The sequence below is a fragment of the Haliotis asinina genome, chromosome 7 (assembly GCF_037392515.1).
Source record: "Haliotis asinina isolate JCU_RB_2024 chromosome 7, JCU_Hal_asi_v2, whole genome shotgun sequence".
Lineage (NCBI taxonomy): Eukaryota > Metazoa > Mollusca > Gastropoda > Lepetellida > Haliotidae > Haliotis > Haliotis asinina.
The window spans coordinates 14,886,360-14,906,133 of NC_090286.1; the positions used below are offsets into that span (position 1 = coordinate 14,886,360).

Genomic DNA, 19,774 nt, shown 5'->3' on the forward strand with positions numbered 1-19,774 from the left:
TATATTGCTTTTGGAATCTTAAATGTGAACTAATAAACTAAACAGAAAGACTGTATATATCATTCCTCCTTCCTGTCTTTGAATACTGTGACTTCATTTGGGACAACTGATCCCAAGAAGAAGGATCAGTACTAGAAAGATTACACCTTGATGCTCATCGTACCTTAAGCGAGGCCATCATGGGTATCAGTCATTAAACAAATGACGAAAAAACATGTATGCCATCTCTCTTTCAAAGGAGAAAGAATCATAAATGGTTTATTTTTTATGAGATGGTACATGTTTAACGCCAGAGTACTTAACAAGATAAGCTCCACAAGAAGTGGGCAAAAATACTCACTATTGCCTTCATAATGCCAAAGATACTCAAGACAGCCAGAACAAAAACAACCGGACGAGTTTAACACTATAACACTCTCTTCTTCCATTAGTCATACAAGGCTACAATAATCTGGACGACTATGTAAATCGACAGAGTTATTGTATAAATTTAAATTATATCTTACTTATTACACTCTCATTTTCAGAGCTATAAATACTTTAATTATTGCCACGCGCTGTTTCCAAATTATCATGTCCAAATTGAGACTGGGTGTAGTGTTTTAAACTTATACCATTTCGAAAGACATAAAAAGAAAACAGTTCATACCAATGTGGCTTTTTAACAGAAGATACCCCGTACTTCACTTTTGGCCCTGTATTTCGTCATATCAGACATAATATAACCAGTACTTCTACCGCAATAGATTCTCTGTTGAAGAAATAATCTGTGGCAAAGATAACGTATCCAATATTCATGCAGAATTACTTCTTACATCCATTTATCATTTTATAATTCAACTCCAAACGTATGGCTAAATAACACATAAACTCGTTTTCTTGGTTTTGAAAATTGCCTCATTGAATTATACATCCTTTTACAATCTCTTAATCGTGTTTAATTCGTTTAAGCTGTTTTCTCTTGGGAGAGGCATCAATACAGGCCTTGTTCGATCTGTTTGCCATTCCTTTTTGTGGGTTCTCTGTTGTCTTTCTGATGTCTTTTTTTTTTTTTTTGAATAAATACTGTTTAAACCGCATATTTTTAGTTTCGAAAATGTTTATTGGTCATGTGATTGTACTAGCATGAATTTTAAACCAAGTGAATTAAAGAAAATAGATTGGTAGGGCACTTGTTGTGGGGACAAACAAACCGAAATGGTTGACCCTGCTGCAGACGCTTTTTCTCGAGTTCCAAACATTAGAGCAAAGCATTCAGAAACATGTTCATTTGATATCTCCTACAATCACACCTGATTCCTAACTGGCTAGTGGCATTGTTTCAAAAGAAATGAAACAGTAATTTCATGACCTTAAACCATGTGTTCCACTTTCACAATGTATTGCAATACATATCGCAGTACGCCAACGTATATCACAAAACATCACAATACGAACATTTTGGTAACACCCAACCCTGCTAATGACTATTTAGAAAAAAATCGGTAAATATCTCAAACATTTCTACATTTAGTGTAATATTTTTTGTCCTTATGTATGGAACAATGTGTCGACGTTGTAATAGTATTAACCACCCCACCATTCAAATACAACATTGACATGGTCAGAAAGCAAACAAACAAACATACATGTTTTTATCTGTTTGTTTCCAAATCGTTTACCAGAGGGATCATGCTATAACAACTACAAGACCTACACTTTCTTAATCTATAAATATCTGTAGAGATAGATTGAAACCCATGTGCATTAATCATATACATTGTATTTTATTAACTAGATGTTTCACCCCAAAAACATTTACATCCCCGTACATGTACCTTTCCTGTAAAATTCTATTGCTCTAGCCTCAACAAACCTAAAATAAAGTCAGTTCCATAGACTTGAAACATGCATTTATTCAATCCTACTCCAAGCGGTTAGCTGAAGCCAGCCCGTTTGATAAAAGATAGGGAATAGGAATTGATGTTTGATACTGACAAACCCTGGAGATGGCCAGGGTAAAACAAGACGCGGAAAAAACGCTAATGTATACCTGTGAAACATTGTTGTTCTAAATATTGTCTTTTGTGAATAAAATATTGAATTGTATTTTCGCCATTTCGAGTTTTGCTTAAATACGGGCGGTGTGGTAGCCTAGTGGTTAAAGCGTTCGCTCGTCACGCCGACGACCCGGGTTCGATTCCCCACATGGGTACAATGTGTGAAGCCTATTTTCTGGTGTCCCCCGCCTTGATATTGCTGGAATATTGCTAAACGCGGCGTAAAACTAAACTCACTCACTTACTCATTTTACTTAAATAGCATGATGCAAGTGAGACTACTTGAGTAGGATCTATTATAATCCAGAACATCCTGGTAGTTATGATGAACCTAGGAAATTGTACAAATGCAGAACACTTTGCTGGTCACCCAGTTAAACACCTGTCTGACAATGACCCTAGATGACCTTGGCATAAATAACTTTCCCAGAGGTAGGTTTAAACCCATGTGGTCAGTAAAAAGTTCCCAAACAGTTCCCCATGTCATTCAGACTTCAGAGAGAATGCGTGCATGTTCTTGACACTACCGGTTCTGGTAGCCACCTACCTTGAAGATAGAAATGGACATGACTTGCATCAAAGAAAACACAAAAAGAAGGGGAGTTGCTCTCTGACACTGCCTCGCGTACGCTGTTGATTGTCCACGTTTGGGGTGATGACTACACTTACTCCAATTTACAAGACCTATATGATATATATACTTGATGCGTGCAAGGCAAGTATTTCAAGAAATCGATTGGTTCTAAACAATTGGTCTTATTTCAACTTTTTGTTTGAATGCTTAGTTTTTCTTACTCGCGAGGCTAGAGATATGTGCAGATTTAAAATAGAACATACAAAACAGTCTTCTGTTATTCATGTGACTCGTATTATAATATATTAGGTTTCAGGATTTACTGTGGAACAATCAGTTTTGCCCCGAAATATGTGATGAAGAAGACGTCTGTGCCACAGGTCGAGTGAACATATTGTGTTTTAGCTCTAATGATGACCGGAAGGAAGGCCTATGTGCATTTAATTGTGGGATCAAGGAACACAATTACGATCAATCAGTACTGCCTACACTATTAAAGGTGAAACAGTACTCATGATTTGGCAAGAACATCCATCTCACAACTGCGAATGGGGGTACGGGATCACCCCACGTAAGGCATGGAATCAATAAGTATCCTATTCCCCACTCCTATTAATGTGTAAGCCCATAACACGACTACTTTACCCTGTAAAAAAAGACCGAAGATGTTTTTAAAAAATAGTAACATGGTCCTTAGTAGACACAGTCTTCCTCGGAAGAATGAGAAAGATATTTGCGCAATTCTCCCGAGGAAGATCGCATTGGTGCCTTTCTCTCACCATGAGAGTACCCAACTCGATCCCTTGCTTCACGAAATGTGCAAGGGTCTCAAGTCCCTTGCTATATGTAAGTTGCAAGGGGATCACAGATGCAACGGCCGATACAAGCTCACAAATACAAGGGTGCACGACCTTATACCTGAGAACAAGCATCGCTACCAATTGCTCTGCTACGGACCAGCTCCCATGTGCTCAGTTTAACGGGTATATTCTGAGATTGCACAATCCTATATCTACTACATCATCTTCCATTTAATGCAAAGGATGTTGGGTAAGCCATACCTTTTACATACTGATAGTCACTTTGTGATATGTTGACTGTACATGAGTTGAAAAAGCATGCACGTGACCGTGGACTTCTCGGATTATTATTCTCGTATGATGAAACATAAATTACTAGATTTATTCGGTTTAAAGTATCAAAAAACACCTACTGTGAAAGAACTAACAAAGCAAGCAAGCAAGGACATGAACGTGGAATGCCAGATTATTCTTATATGAAGTAACCTGAGCTTACTGAATTACTAAAAAAGCAAAAAGCTTCCAGAATTACACTTCATGCCTACTGAGCATGCTGTAGGTAAATATATCAGAGGTTGGACGATGGAAGTTAAAAGAAACATGGAGGCTGAAGATGTAAAACTATTGGTGCTGAAAGATTTAAGAGATATTAAATTTGAGTTAGAGATCACTGTCACGTTACTGGTAAAAGCAGAGGTGCGGCTCACAATGAATGTAACTTGAAGCAAAGAATAAATCCTAAACTTATTCATTTCTCAGTGGTGTTTCACAATCTTCGCAGGCATGATTCATACTTGAGTATGCAAGCTATTTCAAAGGTAACATATCCTGTATCCCTAACAATAAGGAAAGATATATAGATTCATAGATTGTGTTCAGTTTCTGTTGTCGCCTCTAGACAGCTTGGTCAAGTCTAATAACCCAAACGACTTGGCTCTAACCAGTCGATACGCAGAAGTGGCAACTCGAGCTTTGCTGCTACGTAAGGGTACCTATCTAAGTTCAACGAGACACAGTACCTCCTATTGACCGTTATATAGACGCGTCTATCACACAAGACGATTACGAACACGCGAAGCACGTATGGGCAAAACTGGGTTGTAAGAGTCTAGGTGATTACCACGATTTGTATTTGAAAACAGACGTGTTATTATTACACGATGCCATTTAGAAAGTGGTCAAATGCAACATATGCCATATTTGGGATTTCCCTTTGTTAGTAAAGTACAAATTCAAGTACTTTTTTTGGTTGAGTCCCATCCGGGATTCAAACTCGCACCCTCAGAGTCAGGCACCTCACCGTCAGCACGGAAGTCGCGGTGGCTGAGCGGGCGAGGCGGCTGATTTTGTGTGCCTGACTCTGAGGGTGCGAGTTCGAATCCCGGACGGCTCGATCTCACTCACTGCCATAGAAGACTTGTCAATTTTGATGTGAAATGTCCCCCTCTATATTGGACCTCCGAAGACAGTGTGAACAAGATCACTAGACAAGGCTTTGCTTGTGTTTGTGTACGACATGCATTAGGATGTTTATTTCGGACAAACTGCCGATGACGGAACGATTGAAGAAGCGCAACGCGAGCGTGGAAACATGGCAGGCTGATTTCCGGTCGAAGACAACATATTTCCCACTTCCCAGTGTTGTGCATCAGAAAGGCGTGAATAATTGTTCACACACTGTACATTTTTATATCCAGACACTTGCATGATTTGTGTTGAAGCTACGTTACTGTCTTGCAACTTCTGAATCAAATGTTTGTGAGCACTGTGATCAGTTAGCCGTTGGTCGCCAGTGACATGTGCTCCACATGTCTTTATCAAGCCGAATTTATTTTTACCTTTTCTTGAAATCTCATATCAGTACACAAGGTTTGTGAAAAAATGTTTGTTTCTAACGTTTTGTATTTGATAGGATTTCATTGGTTTGTTCTCGTATTAGCAAGACTGAACATTCGTAGTAAATTTGTAGTAAAAAGTTATGAATGAAAGAAGTAGTTCCACATGCCAGTGGGGTCATGGAGGTCATGGTCGGATAACTGACCAATGAAATTCGTTTTAGGGTTTATTACAAGCGTGCAACATATAATTTGTATGTACTCCGTTATGTTTCACTTTATGGATAATAATTTTTCTTAATCATTTTAGATGCAGTTAACTGTACAGAATCCAAATTCATATGTGAAGTGAATCTTATCTATAGTGGTTCATTTTATCTGAATATATTACTTTCTTCTTAGGCATGGCCGTTAACAAAGAAATCTCTATTTACACATGGCTTTTATTTGTGTTTCTGTAACAACCACTTAGTATATGTTTTCTTGTTGATAGAATGTTGTCATGGGATACTAGCAACAACTGCCTTATGTCTTATGACGTCATTTCATTCATAAACGTACAATTAAATCTCACGTACCACGTGGTACTGAGCCCCAACGGTTCGTATTAGTTGACAAGTCAGATGAAGGTGGTTCCCTCTCCCTGTATTTACTCATCTTGGACCAATATACCTAGTCATCGCATAACAGATGTTCGTCTACACTTCATGTGCAGACATTATGCGATGGATTCTTTGATGGGAATGTTTAATATTTTGATGGAATCGTACAGAGGACACTTTTTGGTGAGTATAACCTTTAATGATTTCATGTGTCAGATCACGTATGTATTTACATTGTTTAATATCACCACACATAGTAATATGTGTGAACTGAGGATTATAATCTCATCTTTCGAGTCGTCATCTATATTTTACATTGCCATGTTTAATATCATCACGCATAGTACAAGATGTGTTTGATGTTGACCCTGACTCGAATACGACCTTATGAACGGTATTTATACAAAGTGGCTCAGTGACTTTACGATAATTGATCTCACATTATGTAACCACAAAATTATTATTTGTTTTGTATCTGCATTATTAGTTTTTTTAAAAATTATGATTCATATGTTATATGCATCGTTAGCATTATTATTACTATATATTTCAATGACTCAACTATTTATTGTAACTGAAATAACAAGAAATAAAGTAAATAGACTGAAATCCCTGCAAGACATTTCATTGCATATTTTTTCTGACCTTAAAACATATTCATATTGAGGAAATGACAACCTTAAAAAATGTAGGTCATTTTGAGGAAATGGTGAACTTGAACAGAAAATGTGGGCCATATTGAGGAAATGGTGACCCAAAAAGCAATGTAGGTCATTGATGGAAATTTCCAGTGTTTGGTACTGGAAGTTCTTGGCTCAATATTCCTTATTTAAAACCCTGACCCCTACTCCTCACATACATTTCAGCCCCTGACTCACGTTGCTGTTTGAATGCTTGAATGTTTGGAAGTGTAAGTATTTCTCCTTTTTTTCTGTTAAATTTTGATAATTCTATTTTATTTTTTTCCCCATCGCAAAGTGTATTCTAATTATCATTTAACACGATTCCTTAAAATGATACTAAGACTAGTGTAAAACGACAGTCCTAAAATCCTTTTCATTATGATAATTTCAGGCAAGTTACGACATCATCGATTGGGATAGGGGGTAGTTATGCCATAAAAACAGTTGCTGTCTTCACCTTATAATTTAAAACACTCTATTTTAACAAATATTCAGTTAATCATTGGTAATGTTGTAATTCACACTTTTGAGAAACAATTTGTTCAATTTCCACTTATCTGTGTTTGCAATATTTCATTATGTTATTTAAGTGATAAGAACCTTGTCTTGGAGGCTGAAGGGGTCATGACAACCTCTGCAGGAGGCTGAAGAGGTCATGACAACCTCTGCAGGAGGCTGACGAGGTCATGACAACCTCTGTTGGAGGCTGAAGAGGTCGTGACAAGCTCTGTTGGAGGCTGAAGAGGTCATGACAACCTCTGTTGGAGGCTGAAGAGGTCGTGACAAGCTCTGTTGGAGGCTGAAGAGGTCATGACAACCTCTGTTGGAGGCTGAAGAGGTCGTGACAAGCTCTGTTGGAGGCTGAAGAGGTCATGACAACCTCTGCAGGAGGCTGAAGAGGTCATGGCAACCTCTGCAGGAGGCTGAAGAGGTCATGACAACCTCTGCAGGAGGCTGAAGAGGTCATGACCTCTGTTGGAGGCTGAAGAGGTCGTGACAAGCTCTGTTGGAGGCTGAAGAGGTCATGACAACCTCTGCAGGAGGCTGAAGAGGTCATGACAACCTCTGCTGGAGGCTGAAGAGGTCATGACAACCTCTGCTGGAGGCTGAAGAGGTCATGACAACCTCTGTTGGAGGCTGAAGAGGTCATGACACCCACTGCTGGAGGCTGAAGAGGTCATGACAACCTCTGCAGGAGGCTGAAGAGGTCATGACAGCCTCTGCTGGAGGCTGAAGAGGTCATGACAAGCTCTGCTGGAGGCTGAAGAGGTCATGACAACCTCTGTTGGAGGCTGAAGAGGTCATGACAACCTCTATTGAGTAAGTAATGCTTCAAAAATGGTTATCGCCGTGTATTTTCACATCTCAACTCTCATCAAAAGGCTGATATAAAGTATCCACTAAGGTACCAAATACCTAGTTGAGATTTCAAGCTTTAATGATAGTACCAGTACCATCGTTTACAGAAGGCAAAGTCGGAAAAACAACAACACTAATAAGAAGACTTTAATTATGCAAATGGCCTCGCACCCAGGTCAGAACTGAAACGTAGGATAGATTATTGTTTCAAATCATAACGTGAAATCAGTCTGCATTACTGAGGCCTCGAAAATGTGTAGTATATAATTTTGTTTTTGTGAGAGATGTGTTGGCTCTATATAACACAACAATCCCGTGCACCTGGTATACGGGTGTATGCACATCGCAATCATATGCTGCAACATGCTTCTGCAACATGGATAGCAACAAAGAGAAGCTTGTTCATAACGCCATTCAAATTCGCCCAGCCTTGAAAGAGGAAACCTTTTGTTAGCTGTGATAGGGTATAGGACCAGTTGTGCACTGGGCTTGTTATATAACCGGGTATATGGGGTTGCAAAAGAAATTTACAGTGGGGGTTGTCTCAAAACCAATGACAAGCCAGGTAGGAAACAGAAGACAGTTTTGATGAAAGTGTTTACTTATTCGACGAGCTGTCCTGAAGTTGTATGAACGGAAAATACCACCAACCTGTGTCAAAATACAAGCGGAAAAAAAAGACACCAAAAACGTGTCACGTCCAACGTTAGCCGTTGCACTAGTAGAAATGGGCTTTAAATACAGTGAGAGCTGTCCAAACCGGTCTCTGTATATTCCGGTAAGCTGTCAACACTGGCATAAAATCTCGGTCCCATTTGTGGATTTTACATATATCATCAGCTCTCCAATCCGGCACTTTATCTAAAATAGATTATTTCTTAAGTCCCGATGAGTGCCGGTTTAGACAGCTTCCACTGGATACAAAATGCGGGAATGACAGACATGTCTTCAGAGAAAAATATTCCTTTGTGTCTAAGGTCCATTGAAAAATATCGAAACCAAGGTTTTCAGTGCGTTTATCTTGACGAAAAGAGGGCAAACAAAATACACTCAACTGATCGTATGTGGCTACAGTCAGACAACGTCAACCCGGTCTATGCCTCCTTTGCTAGAATTACCCCGACGTGTGGCAAAAGGCTGAAGGTCACGTGCTGAAAATCGAAGGGGACTGTCGCAGATCAGACAGTGTTAATTACAACACAACTGCCCCGTCATCATCCATCTGGATGACTCAGCTGATGACATTACTCGCCCGCTGAAGATATTGCAGTGTAATATTTTCACTTCAATATTACACTTGTGTAATACCGCTTGACCTATGACTTCAAAATGGTTCAAAGTTGTGACGTCACAATGCTAATGTTGATGTCTCGATTTTACTAGACCTTGCTTGACTTGAAAGCTGAGTGTCCTCACACTATAGGCAATTTCACCGCAGTTTCTGTCAATTTATGTTGGCGAGTAATAAACAGAATACTAAACTCGCTTCCGTGAAATACCATTTTCATTAAACTCGTTAAAGATTTAGTATCAAACTCGCTTTCGCTCGTTTGATACCAAATCATTAACTCGTTTAATAGAAATGGTATTACACGGAAGGTCGTTTAGTATCCTCTATCTATTGCAGTTCACCATGCACTCAGACTACAATCTTCTGATATTGTTTATGTGCGCATGGCGTTCGGTATTCTCGTACAATGATCAACTAACTTATGAGATGACCCCCCTTCCCATACAATGCATTACGCGGCTCATGTTATGGTCTGTTTCATAAAACCGTGTACATTGCTGATGTTTTTCTAAGTTTTCCGATTTTTTAACGGTAAACCAGGACTTATCTGATAACAATCTCCCAAAAAACTGTTGATCAAGATAGGTAAAGCTTGGTTTATCCGACAAGGCAAAAGTTCCGCCCGTACCCCCTACCCCAATCAAAAGCCAACATTACAAACTGACATGCATACCTGATCCTAACTATATGTTCGAAAAAGAACAGATACAAATGAACAACCAATCAATTAATCAATAAATCAATCAATAAATGACCTCATTTCACTGTTGGAATATTACGCCGGGGGAGGAAATATTCTATGTATTCTTGTATATGTCCTGTTGGTGATCTAAACAACATCTAAACAACATCATTAACTACTCTTTGTTGGGCATTATCATCCATAAACATTAGGTTAAGACCCTTTTGTTGTACCAGAGGATTGATTGCAGATAGCAGTGTATGAAATATTAAAATAGAAAAAATTAATAAAAAAAAGCCCGAAATTAGAACAGATGGGACGTATTTACACAATTACGGTCATAAATCATAAATCTATAGGTAACACTTTCGAAGAGCTACTATAGCGTGTGTCAAAGTATTCTCCGTTCTCCTCAAAATCGGGGTATAATGCGAGCAAGCAACAAACCCGTTTGGTCTTATGTGCCCAAACATAAGAACAGGCTATAGAGCCTGTTGCCCACACTGATGTAACGTTAATCACATGGGTCAGCAGCAGGTACAGTAGTTGCCTAGAGGGTATCAAGGCGTTATCACCATACAGACACATCTCAACAGGAGTACCAGAGATGTAGTCGAGACTATGGATAACTTGTCTGTCCTCTAGCACACGGTACAGGTATATCATTTTCCAACAAGTTGCTTCGTCATTTCGTAAATGAATAATGTTTGGTTGTTGACTTTTTTCTTTTACCTGGAAATCAACCGGTTACGTAATGCTGACGGTTCATGAGAAAAGGCTGCAAAATATAATACTGACATCGCACACAAAAATTAAAACATTTGGCACAGACACAACAGCCTATTAAACATGGCCACTGTGTTCCTTAGGGTCGTGGTGAAAGGGGAGTAACTGTGGTCTGACTCGCTCAAGGTTATGTCGCTACTGGTCGATAATGAACTCAACCTAGTTTCATTATCTGTGGACAAACCTCACATACTTCATCGACGACCTTCACTTCACTTCTGTTTGGAAACTGTTGAAAAACAGTGATAAGGTATGTGGTTGAGATCGTTTCATAGTGGCAAATATCTAGAGCACATTTATTTTGATCAGTTTTCAGTGTATTGAGCCGCTGATTCAGCCGTGTGGCTGGTAGCCGCTCAGTCGTCATCCGTCAGAGGCCACTTCTCTCTTACCGCAAGTATCATGTGCTCAGTGGTCCTCGCCCTCTCCCACTATCCCATGTAGGTGCAATAATGCCGCGTGCGGGATAAAACTAAGCTCACTCACTCTCTCATTATCCTACCGCCATGTAGGTGCAATAATGCCGCGCGCGGAGTAAAGCTCAACTCACTCACTCTGCCATTATCCTACAGATCACATTAAAACTGATGGCCACATTGTGTCAGTGTAAACTCACCTGCTGATGGTGTATTACATTTGCACATGTCTCTTAAGTAATAATTAATAGTGTAAAGTTTCGTATACTTCTGGCACAGCAACTCGGTCTTTGGCGATTTAATAAAAAAACAACAAGTGCATCCCTTCGGAAGGCCTGTGTACATGCCTCCCACACACATCAGAAATGTGGACAGAAGCTTCTGACATTCGTGAGACTTTAAAAATACGATATATTCTAAGAAGAGTGCGAAATTGTCCTGTTTTCGATCACGTCGGCGTGATTTGGTGACGCACCTTTATAGTTTATATAGTAAGGAGGTTGGATAGTAAACCGGGACTTAGTTTATCGATTTTTCGGACCCTCGGTGGACGCCTGTGGTTTAACCTGCGACGGATGATTCTTGTCTGGTTTGCAATCTGTATTTCGCCACCCACAGAGGAATTGGTAGTGTTAGTATAATGTGTATGTATATCCTTAAACTGATCAAATTAGATGAAAGCTTTATATTAATTTAATGTTTCCATTTCCATTAGTTATGATAAACAATGAACACAGTCTGATGTTGAACTTTAGATGCCAGTAATACAAAATATTAGGACTGAACGGACTCCACCCATGTCAAGGTTCGTCTTTGTTCTAGGTGCTTTTATAATAAGTTTGTATCATTTCATTGTAAGTTGAAACTTCATAGAAAGTACATGATATGTTTTTTTAGAGAATTTAGAACGTGACTGTTATATGTGTTCATTTGATATAGACTGTCATCATGAATTATTTTTCACCCACACATATTTTGTGACATAGTGCAACGTTATTTCTTTTCATAGGTACATGTTTTACAAAAGTTGATAGTTCTTTGTTCAATACACATATTATCTACTCAAAATGAGTATTACAATTCAGCAGTTTGTAGTTGTGGCTAGCTAATGGTTATATGTACTGGTTATATCTCTGTTGATATATTGGAAGTGCGGTGGTCGTTTCGATAGTTTGCATTAAAAATTAGTTGTATGTACGATGAGAAATGATGATTTTGCTTGTCATAATAGCCAGATCGGATATACAGTATGGTTCAAAATTATTGAGAATAGCTAAAGCATTTCATATTATTAAACGAGAACAAATCAGATAAAATTGAATGTATTGTGAAAGTGAACTGACCTTTTCATGTTGTGTAGGTAACAATTTAATATTTTATCAAGTCTCCTTGAGCTTCACGGCACAGTCTAAGACGGGTAGGCATACTTCCTATCAGAGAGGTTAGTGTCTCGTGAGTTATGCTGTCCCAGTATCGGACCACTTCTCTCTTCATGTCTTCAATTTTTGTCAACCCCTTTTGATTCACACATTCCTTCATCATCCCCCAAATGTTCTCAATGGGATTTAAGTCAGGACTATATGCAGGAAATGGTAATGCAGTCACATTTTTCTCCTGAAACCACTGCTTGGCATGTTTTGCGGTGTGTTTAGGATCATTATCTTGCTGCAAAATCCAGTCATTTCCATAAAACACATGTGCACTTGGAAGGAGAAAATTATCTAATATGTTAGTGTAGTGTTGACTTGTCAGATTTCCCTCAAACACACACAGCGGAGTCGTTCCTAATAAGGATATCCCTCCCCATACATGAAACTTTGGGCTGTATTTAGGTAGTCGATACAACGGTGCTGACGCAGACTTTGTCCATATTTTCACATTATTGGGATATACCCATATTGAGCTTTCATCAGTAAAAATCACATTTTCCCAGTCAAAGTTTTCATGTACCAAACACCACTCAACACGCCTGTCTTTATGTTCTTGTTTCATGAGAGGAGAAGGAATTCCAGTCTTTTTCTCCCATTCAAGATCAATCAAATTTCTTCTAACTGTAGATATTGATACAACTGTTGATCCCCTTTCTATCATTTCATACCTGATGTTGGAGATGCTTGCCCTTTGCTTTTTAGACGCTAAAATTCCCAGCCGGACGCGATCTGAGAAGTCCAATTTTCTGGGGTCTCCCTGCTCCTTTCTGGTGCCCAAAATCCTTTCCCTCTTTAAAATTCTTCCTAATCCTATACACAGTAGAAAGAGGAGTTCCTGTTCTCTCTGCCAATGTATTTACATCATCAATTCCTTGATTACACAACTCAAAAATCAACCTTCTTTTATCTTCAGCAGACATTGCTGACAGTGCTGAGGAAAATGACGTCTGCTACAAATTCAGGGGAGGTAACTCTAATTGTACTATACTCAGTAGGCCAAGATGAGTTACCTCCCTTATACCATTACTTAGTTTTAAGTATCAGTGAATCAGTTGTGGTGTTAGGATAGCTCAAAGTAAGAAGAAAAATTCTCAATAATTATGAACCAGACTATACTTTTTGTTGTAATCTAGTTTTAGTCATGTTTTCTCTTCCATCTAGTCTTCCAATTCTCTCCAGATACACAAGTAAAAAGCGGTGTGTTATTGATTCAATGTGAGTTTTGCATAGGTCACGTTTATTAGTGATCGTATATTTCATTTTATGTCGGAGGTAGTTCGTCACGTGGGTAGCATTCTATAAATGATGTGTTGAAACCATTGTAGCTTGCTGTAGGCATGAAGAGTATCTAATGCATATAGTATTCTATGCATCCTTGTTCTGATAGGGTCCATCTGAGATTGTTCTCGCATTTCACAATATGTGTTTACTGGTCTTACTGTCGCAGAAGTTTATGTTAAATGTTTCATAGAGTATTCTAGAACCTTTTTACGTTTCTCATAAATATTTGATGAAATATGGCAGAATTGGCGTTTGTAGTTTTGATTCGAGTTCAATACGCTTGCTTTAACACAAGAGTCAACAGATTCGATCGTGCCATGATATTCAAAGGTTTTTTTTATACGATACGTCTTCTGAAGGGAAGAAAGGTTGAGATCCTTTCCGTCGTTAGGTCATTAGGTCATTACTGTAGTGGATACCTTTATCAGAGTAGCGTTTATAGAAGGCTGCTGTTCTATTGTTATTATTGTGCAGTAGGGTTTGGGAAAGGATATCATCTTCGTTTTCGACACTTCCATCTTTAGTCTTTAAGTGTGATTCTCAGCAGTTCCCTTCAGAACGGATTTGTTCTTCGATTTGTTAGTTTACAAGTGACGTTTCCTTCACCATTATGGATGGAGGTTGTCGTCCTCTTTCATCATATGATTTTGTACTTGTTTTTCTACTGTTCCTCATGTATTATAATATATTTATTGGGACTGATTAGAGGTATTTTCAGTCCTAACATTTGTGTCACTGGCAGATGAAGTTCTGTTCATTTGTTATAACAACGCAGATTGAAATATTTATCAGTAAAAAGATTTATCTTAGCTTCTCAGTGTAAGGATATGCATGTATACACGTGTCGTAACTGGGGTTTGGGGGTCAGTAAACCCTATTACCGTTCTGCATTGTCGGGGGTTATGTAAGCTCTGGTTGCATACTCACTTGGTCCGTCCGGGCTGCCTCATCAAGGAATGATTGGTCTGAAGACCGGGACTCCTAACTAATACATAGCATTCATGTACTGGCACTCTGGCATACAATGAATAACTCAACACAAGGTTCTATACTCTCATAGATTTACTCGATCCCTCCCTTCATGACAACCTGACGCCTGGACAGGGTCGGGCAAGCTGTTTACCAGATATGGAACAGTTCCGCTGACTCTGCACCGCACCTCGCACACTTTTTAGCGCTAACGTTATCTTTTTGAGGTGTTGGATCCTGCTCCAACCTTGTCACACGACCGTATACCATTCCTCCGATTCGTTAGAAGTTACATAATTCCCTGGTCTCATGTACCTCCTGAATGGAAATCTCCATTAACTCTAATCAGCGAATCAGCATTGATTGCTACTTGATGAACATATTCTGTTCTGCTACTTGACGGTTATTCCCTGTTTTCTATCCCTTAATATATTACCCAGTAGTAATAGCTTTGGTGCCATGACAAATTAATCGCAAATCTCAATAATGGATGTGTAATACATTTCTTGTAGACAGACGCAATTTTCACCTTATAACATATGTGTATTGTATTTATACTACCTATTGTCCCTGCAATAGGCAGGGCACAGATTGCAACCCAGACAGAAATATTGGGATACAATGCAATAATTACAAAAGCAACACCCAGTAAAAGGGATTTCTTTAGATCAGGGTCGACACTGTTTTGAGGATATGAACGGAACTTGCATAAAAGACACAAATTTGCTGTGTGCTGAAGTCAAAAACTGTATTCATCTATTTACCAACGTAATGTTTATAATTTCATAGCATTGGTAATGTGGGGCGCATTTAGTTTATGAATTCAAATAAATCCTGTTTGTGTTTTTCATATACTACTAACAAAAAGTATGGGAACACCCTAACATTTGATAGGTCATGGGAGGTCATCTATACTCTATGGCTAATGCAACTCTGTGTGCTAAATGGGCACCTTAAGCTACATGTTAGACCATGCCGTGAGTATTACCTAATTTCAATAATGGTTTTTGTTTTTAGACTGAAAAGTACTAAACCAATTTTTTCACAGAAAGATATCTGACAACCTTTATTGGCAAAATATACTGGGTGGCACTTAACTTTATATTTTATGAGTATAATTTCTATTTCCAAGGGTCATAATGCTATTCTTAAGCTTGACAGTAATATTTCAGTAACTGGATTTGGAAATACGCTATCATGAGCTTAAACAAAATATCTGATATTTCAGCTCCTCAATGTTTGCGGCTCAACTTGTGCCAGTCAACCTATCGAGTTCGGATGACAAATGTTGTTTACTATGAGGATTGAATGACACATGATTTACCTTGAATTCAATCTGTACGGGAATGGGAACCTTTGAACGGGAACCTTTGAACGGGAACCTTTTGATTAAGGACATTTTGTGTTACATCAACTGACACGTGCGAACTGTGACATTGGAACTGTTGAATGTATTATTTTCATTGAACTTATCTTAAGCACTGTAACTTTTATCTCCATTGGTATATTTTAGATTATGGATCCTCAAGGGGCTCAGTTTATATCAAGGACTTTTTATGGCAAGGTCTGATCTCTGCTCATCTTAACATTTTATCTGATCTACTCCAGTGAAAGCTCAATGTAATTGTTGTTTTGTTTGCTCAGTGTGTAATTTCAACATTGTTCCTTTGTGTTTCAGTGAGTGGTAGTCAATGGTCCCTCAATATGACATGACGGCTAAGTGCCCCGCAGTGTTGCGGCATGCTGGAACAATGGAAGAAGCTATTCCTCCTCCTGCTGGCCTTCACATTCATGTGGTTACTAGGAACATGTTTCCTCCCAACTACCGTCAACCTGGCACCCGCCCACTGGAACTATGCTGCTGACAGGAGCTACATCACCGTCTTCCCTCACCGACACTTCCGAAACACATCTCACAAGCTTATCCTGCTGTGGACTAAATATTTTGGTAGTGATAATTGGAACTTCCGACAGGATTATTTACAATCATGTCCCAGTTCAAAGTGTGAAGTAACGTTCGACCGGAGCCGCCTAGCAGAGAGTGACGCAGTGTTGTTCAACTCCAGAGATCTGGATGCCTCCACAGTGTTTCCCAAAGTACGGACACCAGAACAAGTGTGGGTCCTACACAACTCCGAACCCCCATACTATATATATACTGACTTAGCTTTATTTAATGGAGTTTTTAACTGGACTAGTTGGTTTAGACAAGATGCTGATATATATTCACCTTATGGCGATTTTAAGGAGGTTGATAAAGACAAAAAAGTTCATTTGCCCAATTTCCATGCACAGAAAAGTAACCTGTCTCTATGGGTTGCTAGCAGCTGTACGGACAGAGCACGTCGATACAGACTTATATATGAGATTGAGAAGTACATGAAGATAGACACATACGGGGCATGTGGGCGAAACATTTGTCCAAAAAAGTCTCCCAAATGTCGTGACATCTTTAAAAAATACAAATTTTTGTTTGCACTTGAAAATGGCCACTGCCGAGGTTATGTAACAGAGAAATTTTGGAATGCATTAAGACAAGATCAGATCCCAGTGGCATGGGGCGGCGCTGACTACGACAAGATAGCACCACCCGGTTCCTACATCGACATTCAACACTTCTCCAGTCCCGGGGCTGTGGCAATGTACCTGCAGCACGTAGCCAACAACGCTAGTCTGTACAACAGCTTCTTCCGGTGGAGGAAGAGCTATGAGCTGACCCAGCACCAGGTGGTGGGTTGGTGCCATCTGTGTACAGTGCTCAACGACCGCCAGCGAGCTGCACAGCTCTATACTGACCTCCGCGGCTGGGTGGACGCGGACACCTGTCGCGGCTACTCTGTAAGTTGGACACAATTCTAGATGCCGTGTATTTGCACGTTAACTCAACCTTTGTAAAGAACATGGTAATAGATTGTACATATATGATAAAGTATTAGAATTCAGAAACTTTTAGCATTATTCTTCAGGGGCGTAGCTACCATTATGAAAAAAGCGCCCGGGGTTACACATGGTTTTGCTAAAAGGTTTGGGCAAGCCCTTAATACTATCTATATTTTACGTTTTGCAGCCTATGTGGCTTACACCAAAAATGGCTTACTACGGGTCTGTTTGTGAAACGTTGTCACTGGTGGCTTGTCATCATGTGTTCCACGACTATTGATTTTGTTGATACCTGACTCGGTATACAGACTGTCCGGATACTACACCACATGAATCGTGATGGGAAAATTACTTGTATACAACAATTTGGACCATTAGAGAGGAGGAGAACGCTGAGTGCTTCTGTCAGACAAACTAATATTAGACTTGAGTTTCTTGGAAACCAGTAAGCCTTAAGTATTGACAATAATGATGTGGACGCCATGGTTATCTCAAAACTGGCATCATTAGCACGTCAGGTATCTTAACACTCTGCACTAACTAGTTTCTAGCTTTCATTTTTCCAACAGTTTCTTCTTCTATTGTTGTGATTAAATATGGTCAGAATTTACATCACACTTCAATATGGAAATACAACTTGCTGATTGTTTGTGAAATATGACAACGTTATCAGGTTTGTATTTCCAGTTTACCCAGACAAACCTCAGCAAGAACCACCATACATAAGCTTTACAATCTGATGCTAATCCCAATCAGCCATATGTATATACTTGTTTCTCTGGTTGCAGGTTTGGGGCATGATTACAGACTACATAGCCCGCTTTGCCTTTCTCATTGACCTCTGATCACAGACAGTCCTGGCCACAGATATAACATCACTCTCTCAAGGACCTGCTGTGTTAGATGAGAAAGACAGAGTCACAATTAGAACCAACCCAGTGTAGATTCCTGTATATTGATAGCAAAAAATGTCTTGGACAGACTTTCTGAGGGACACTCCGGAAACTGAATAAGACTGAGATTGTCCGGACAAATCCATACGTTGTTGCCAAAAATAAAATAAAAGTTATATTCTTGAACATGTTCACGTGGATCTAAAACACTTGAATATGATCCTGCTCCAGCATTCGTATTGCAGGGTCAGTTAAGGAGGATAGTTAATCCAGGTGGACAGATGTGCTTTACTAGGGAAGATGGTTGTCTGGTTGTCTGGGACATCGACAGGTGTATGAGGTTGAGGATAGTTGGCTGAATCGTGAGATCAACAGATTACTAGACTGACGAAGGCGTTTGAGGGGGGTGATCGGCAGATGTACCAGGTTGACGGAGGTGGTTGATTTAAGGAGTGGAACAGATGTACGAACTTAAGGCGGATGGTTGATTGGGAGATAGAGTGACGTACCAGGTTGACGGAGGTGGTTGATTGGGGAGATAGAGTGATGTACCAGGTTGACGGAGGTGGTTGATTGGGAGATAGAGTGATGTACCAGGTTGACGGAGGTGGTTGATTGGGGAGATAGAGTGATGTACCAGGTTGACGGAGGTGGTTGATTGGGGAGATAGAGTGACGTACCAGGTTGACGGAGGTGGTTGATTGGGGAGATAGAGTGATGTACCAGGTTGACGGAGGTGGTTGATTGGGGAGATAGAGTGATGTACCAGGTTGACGGAGGTGGTTGATTGGGGAGATAGAGTGATGTACCAGGTTGACGGAGGTGGTTGATTGGGGAGATAGAGTGATGTACCAGGTTGACGGAGGTGGTTGATTGGGGAGATAGAGTGATGTACCAGGTTGACGGAGGTGGTTGATTGGGAGATAGAGTGATGTACCAGGTTGACGGAGGTGGTTGATTGGGGAAATAAAGTGATGTACGAGGTTGGGAAGGGGCTTTTCACGAAGCAACCTGTACTGAGGTTATCCTTAACCCACATTCTTTAGCATTGCACTGACGTGCTTTGTAAAAGAAGCACGGAACAGAGGGAGGAGAGCCTACAATGCATCCGGTTTTGCTCCAACGTCACCGACAGGCATGTCTTTCATGGTACAGACAGTATCTATGGTACAGGGGACAAGACTGGGATGGTGTGTTGTTCACTGGCGAGTCAACATTTCACCTGGACAGCTCAGGTGGCAGGACAAGGGTGTA

The 19,774-nt window shown here is 39.8% G+C and overlaps 1 protein-coding gene across 3 annotated transcripts; it reads left to right on the forward strand.

Annotated features, from left to right (window-relative positions):
* The first annotated feature begins 10,338 nt into the window (after positions 1–10,338).
* LOC137291425 (alpha-(1,3)-fucosyltransferase C-like) lies at positions 10,339–18,703 on the forward strand. 3 transcript variants are annotated; one of them, XM_067822762.1, is made up of 4 exons: positions 10,349–10,516; positions 10,735–10,901; positions 16,426–17,585; positions 18,416–18,703. In XM_067822762.1, exons 3-4 carry the CDS (start codon positions 16,488–16,490, stop codon positions 18,470–18,472), a joined length of 1,155 nt encoding a protein of 384 aa, XP_067678863.1. In that variant the 5' UTR covers positions 10,349–10,516; positions 10,735–10,901; positions 16,426–16,487; the 3' UTR covers positions 18,473–18,703. The 3 variants fall into 3 exon arrangements, with proteins under 3 accessions (XP_067678864.1, XP_067678863.1, XP_067678862.1); XM_067822761.1 differs by having other exon boundaries at positions 10,350–10,522; XM_067822763.1 differs by lacking the exon at positions 10,735–10,901 and having other exon boundaries at positions 10,339–10,522.
* The last annotated feature ends 1,071 nt before the right edge of the window (positions 18,704–19,774 follow it).

Excerpts from the sequence above, each read along its gene's own strand:
- LOC137291425 (XM_067822763.1), top strand. The coding sequence starts at position 16,488 with ATGCTGGAACAATGGAAGAAGCTATTCCTCCTCCTGCTGGCCTTCACA. Across the intron at positions 17,586-18,415 it reads ACACCTGTCGCGGCTACTCT|GTTTGGGGCATGATTACAGA; the intron begins GTAAGTTGGACA and ends CTCTGGTTGCAG.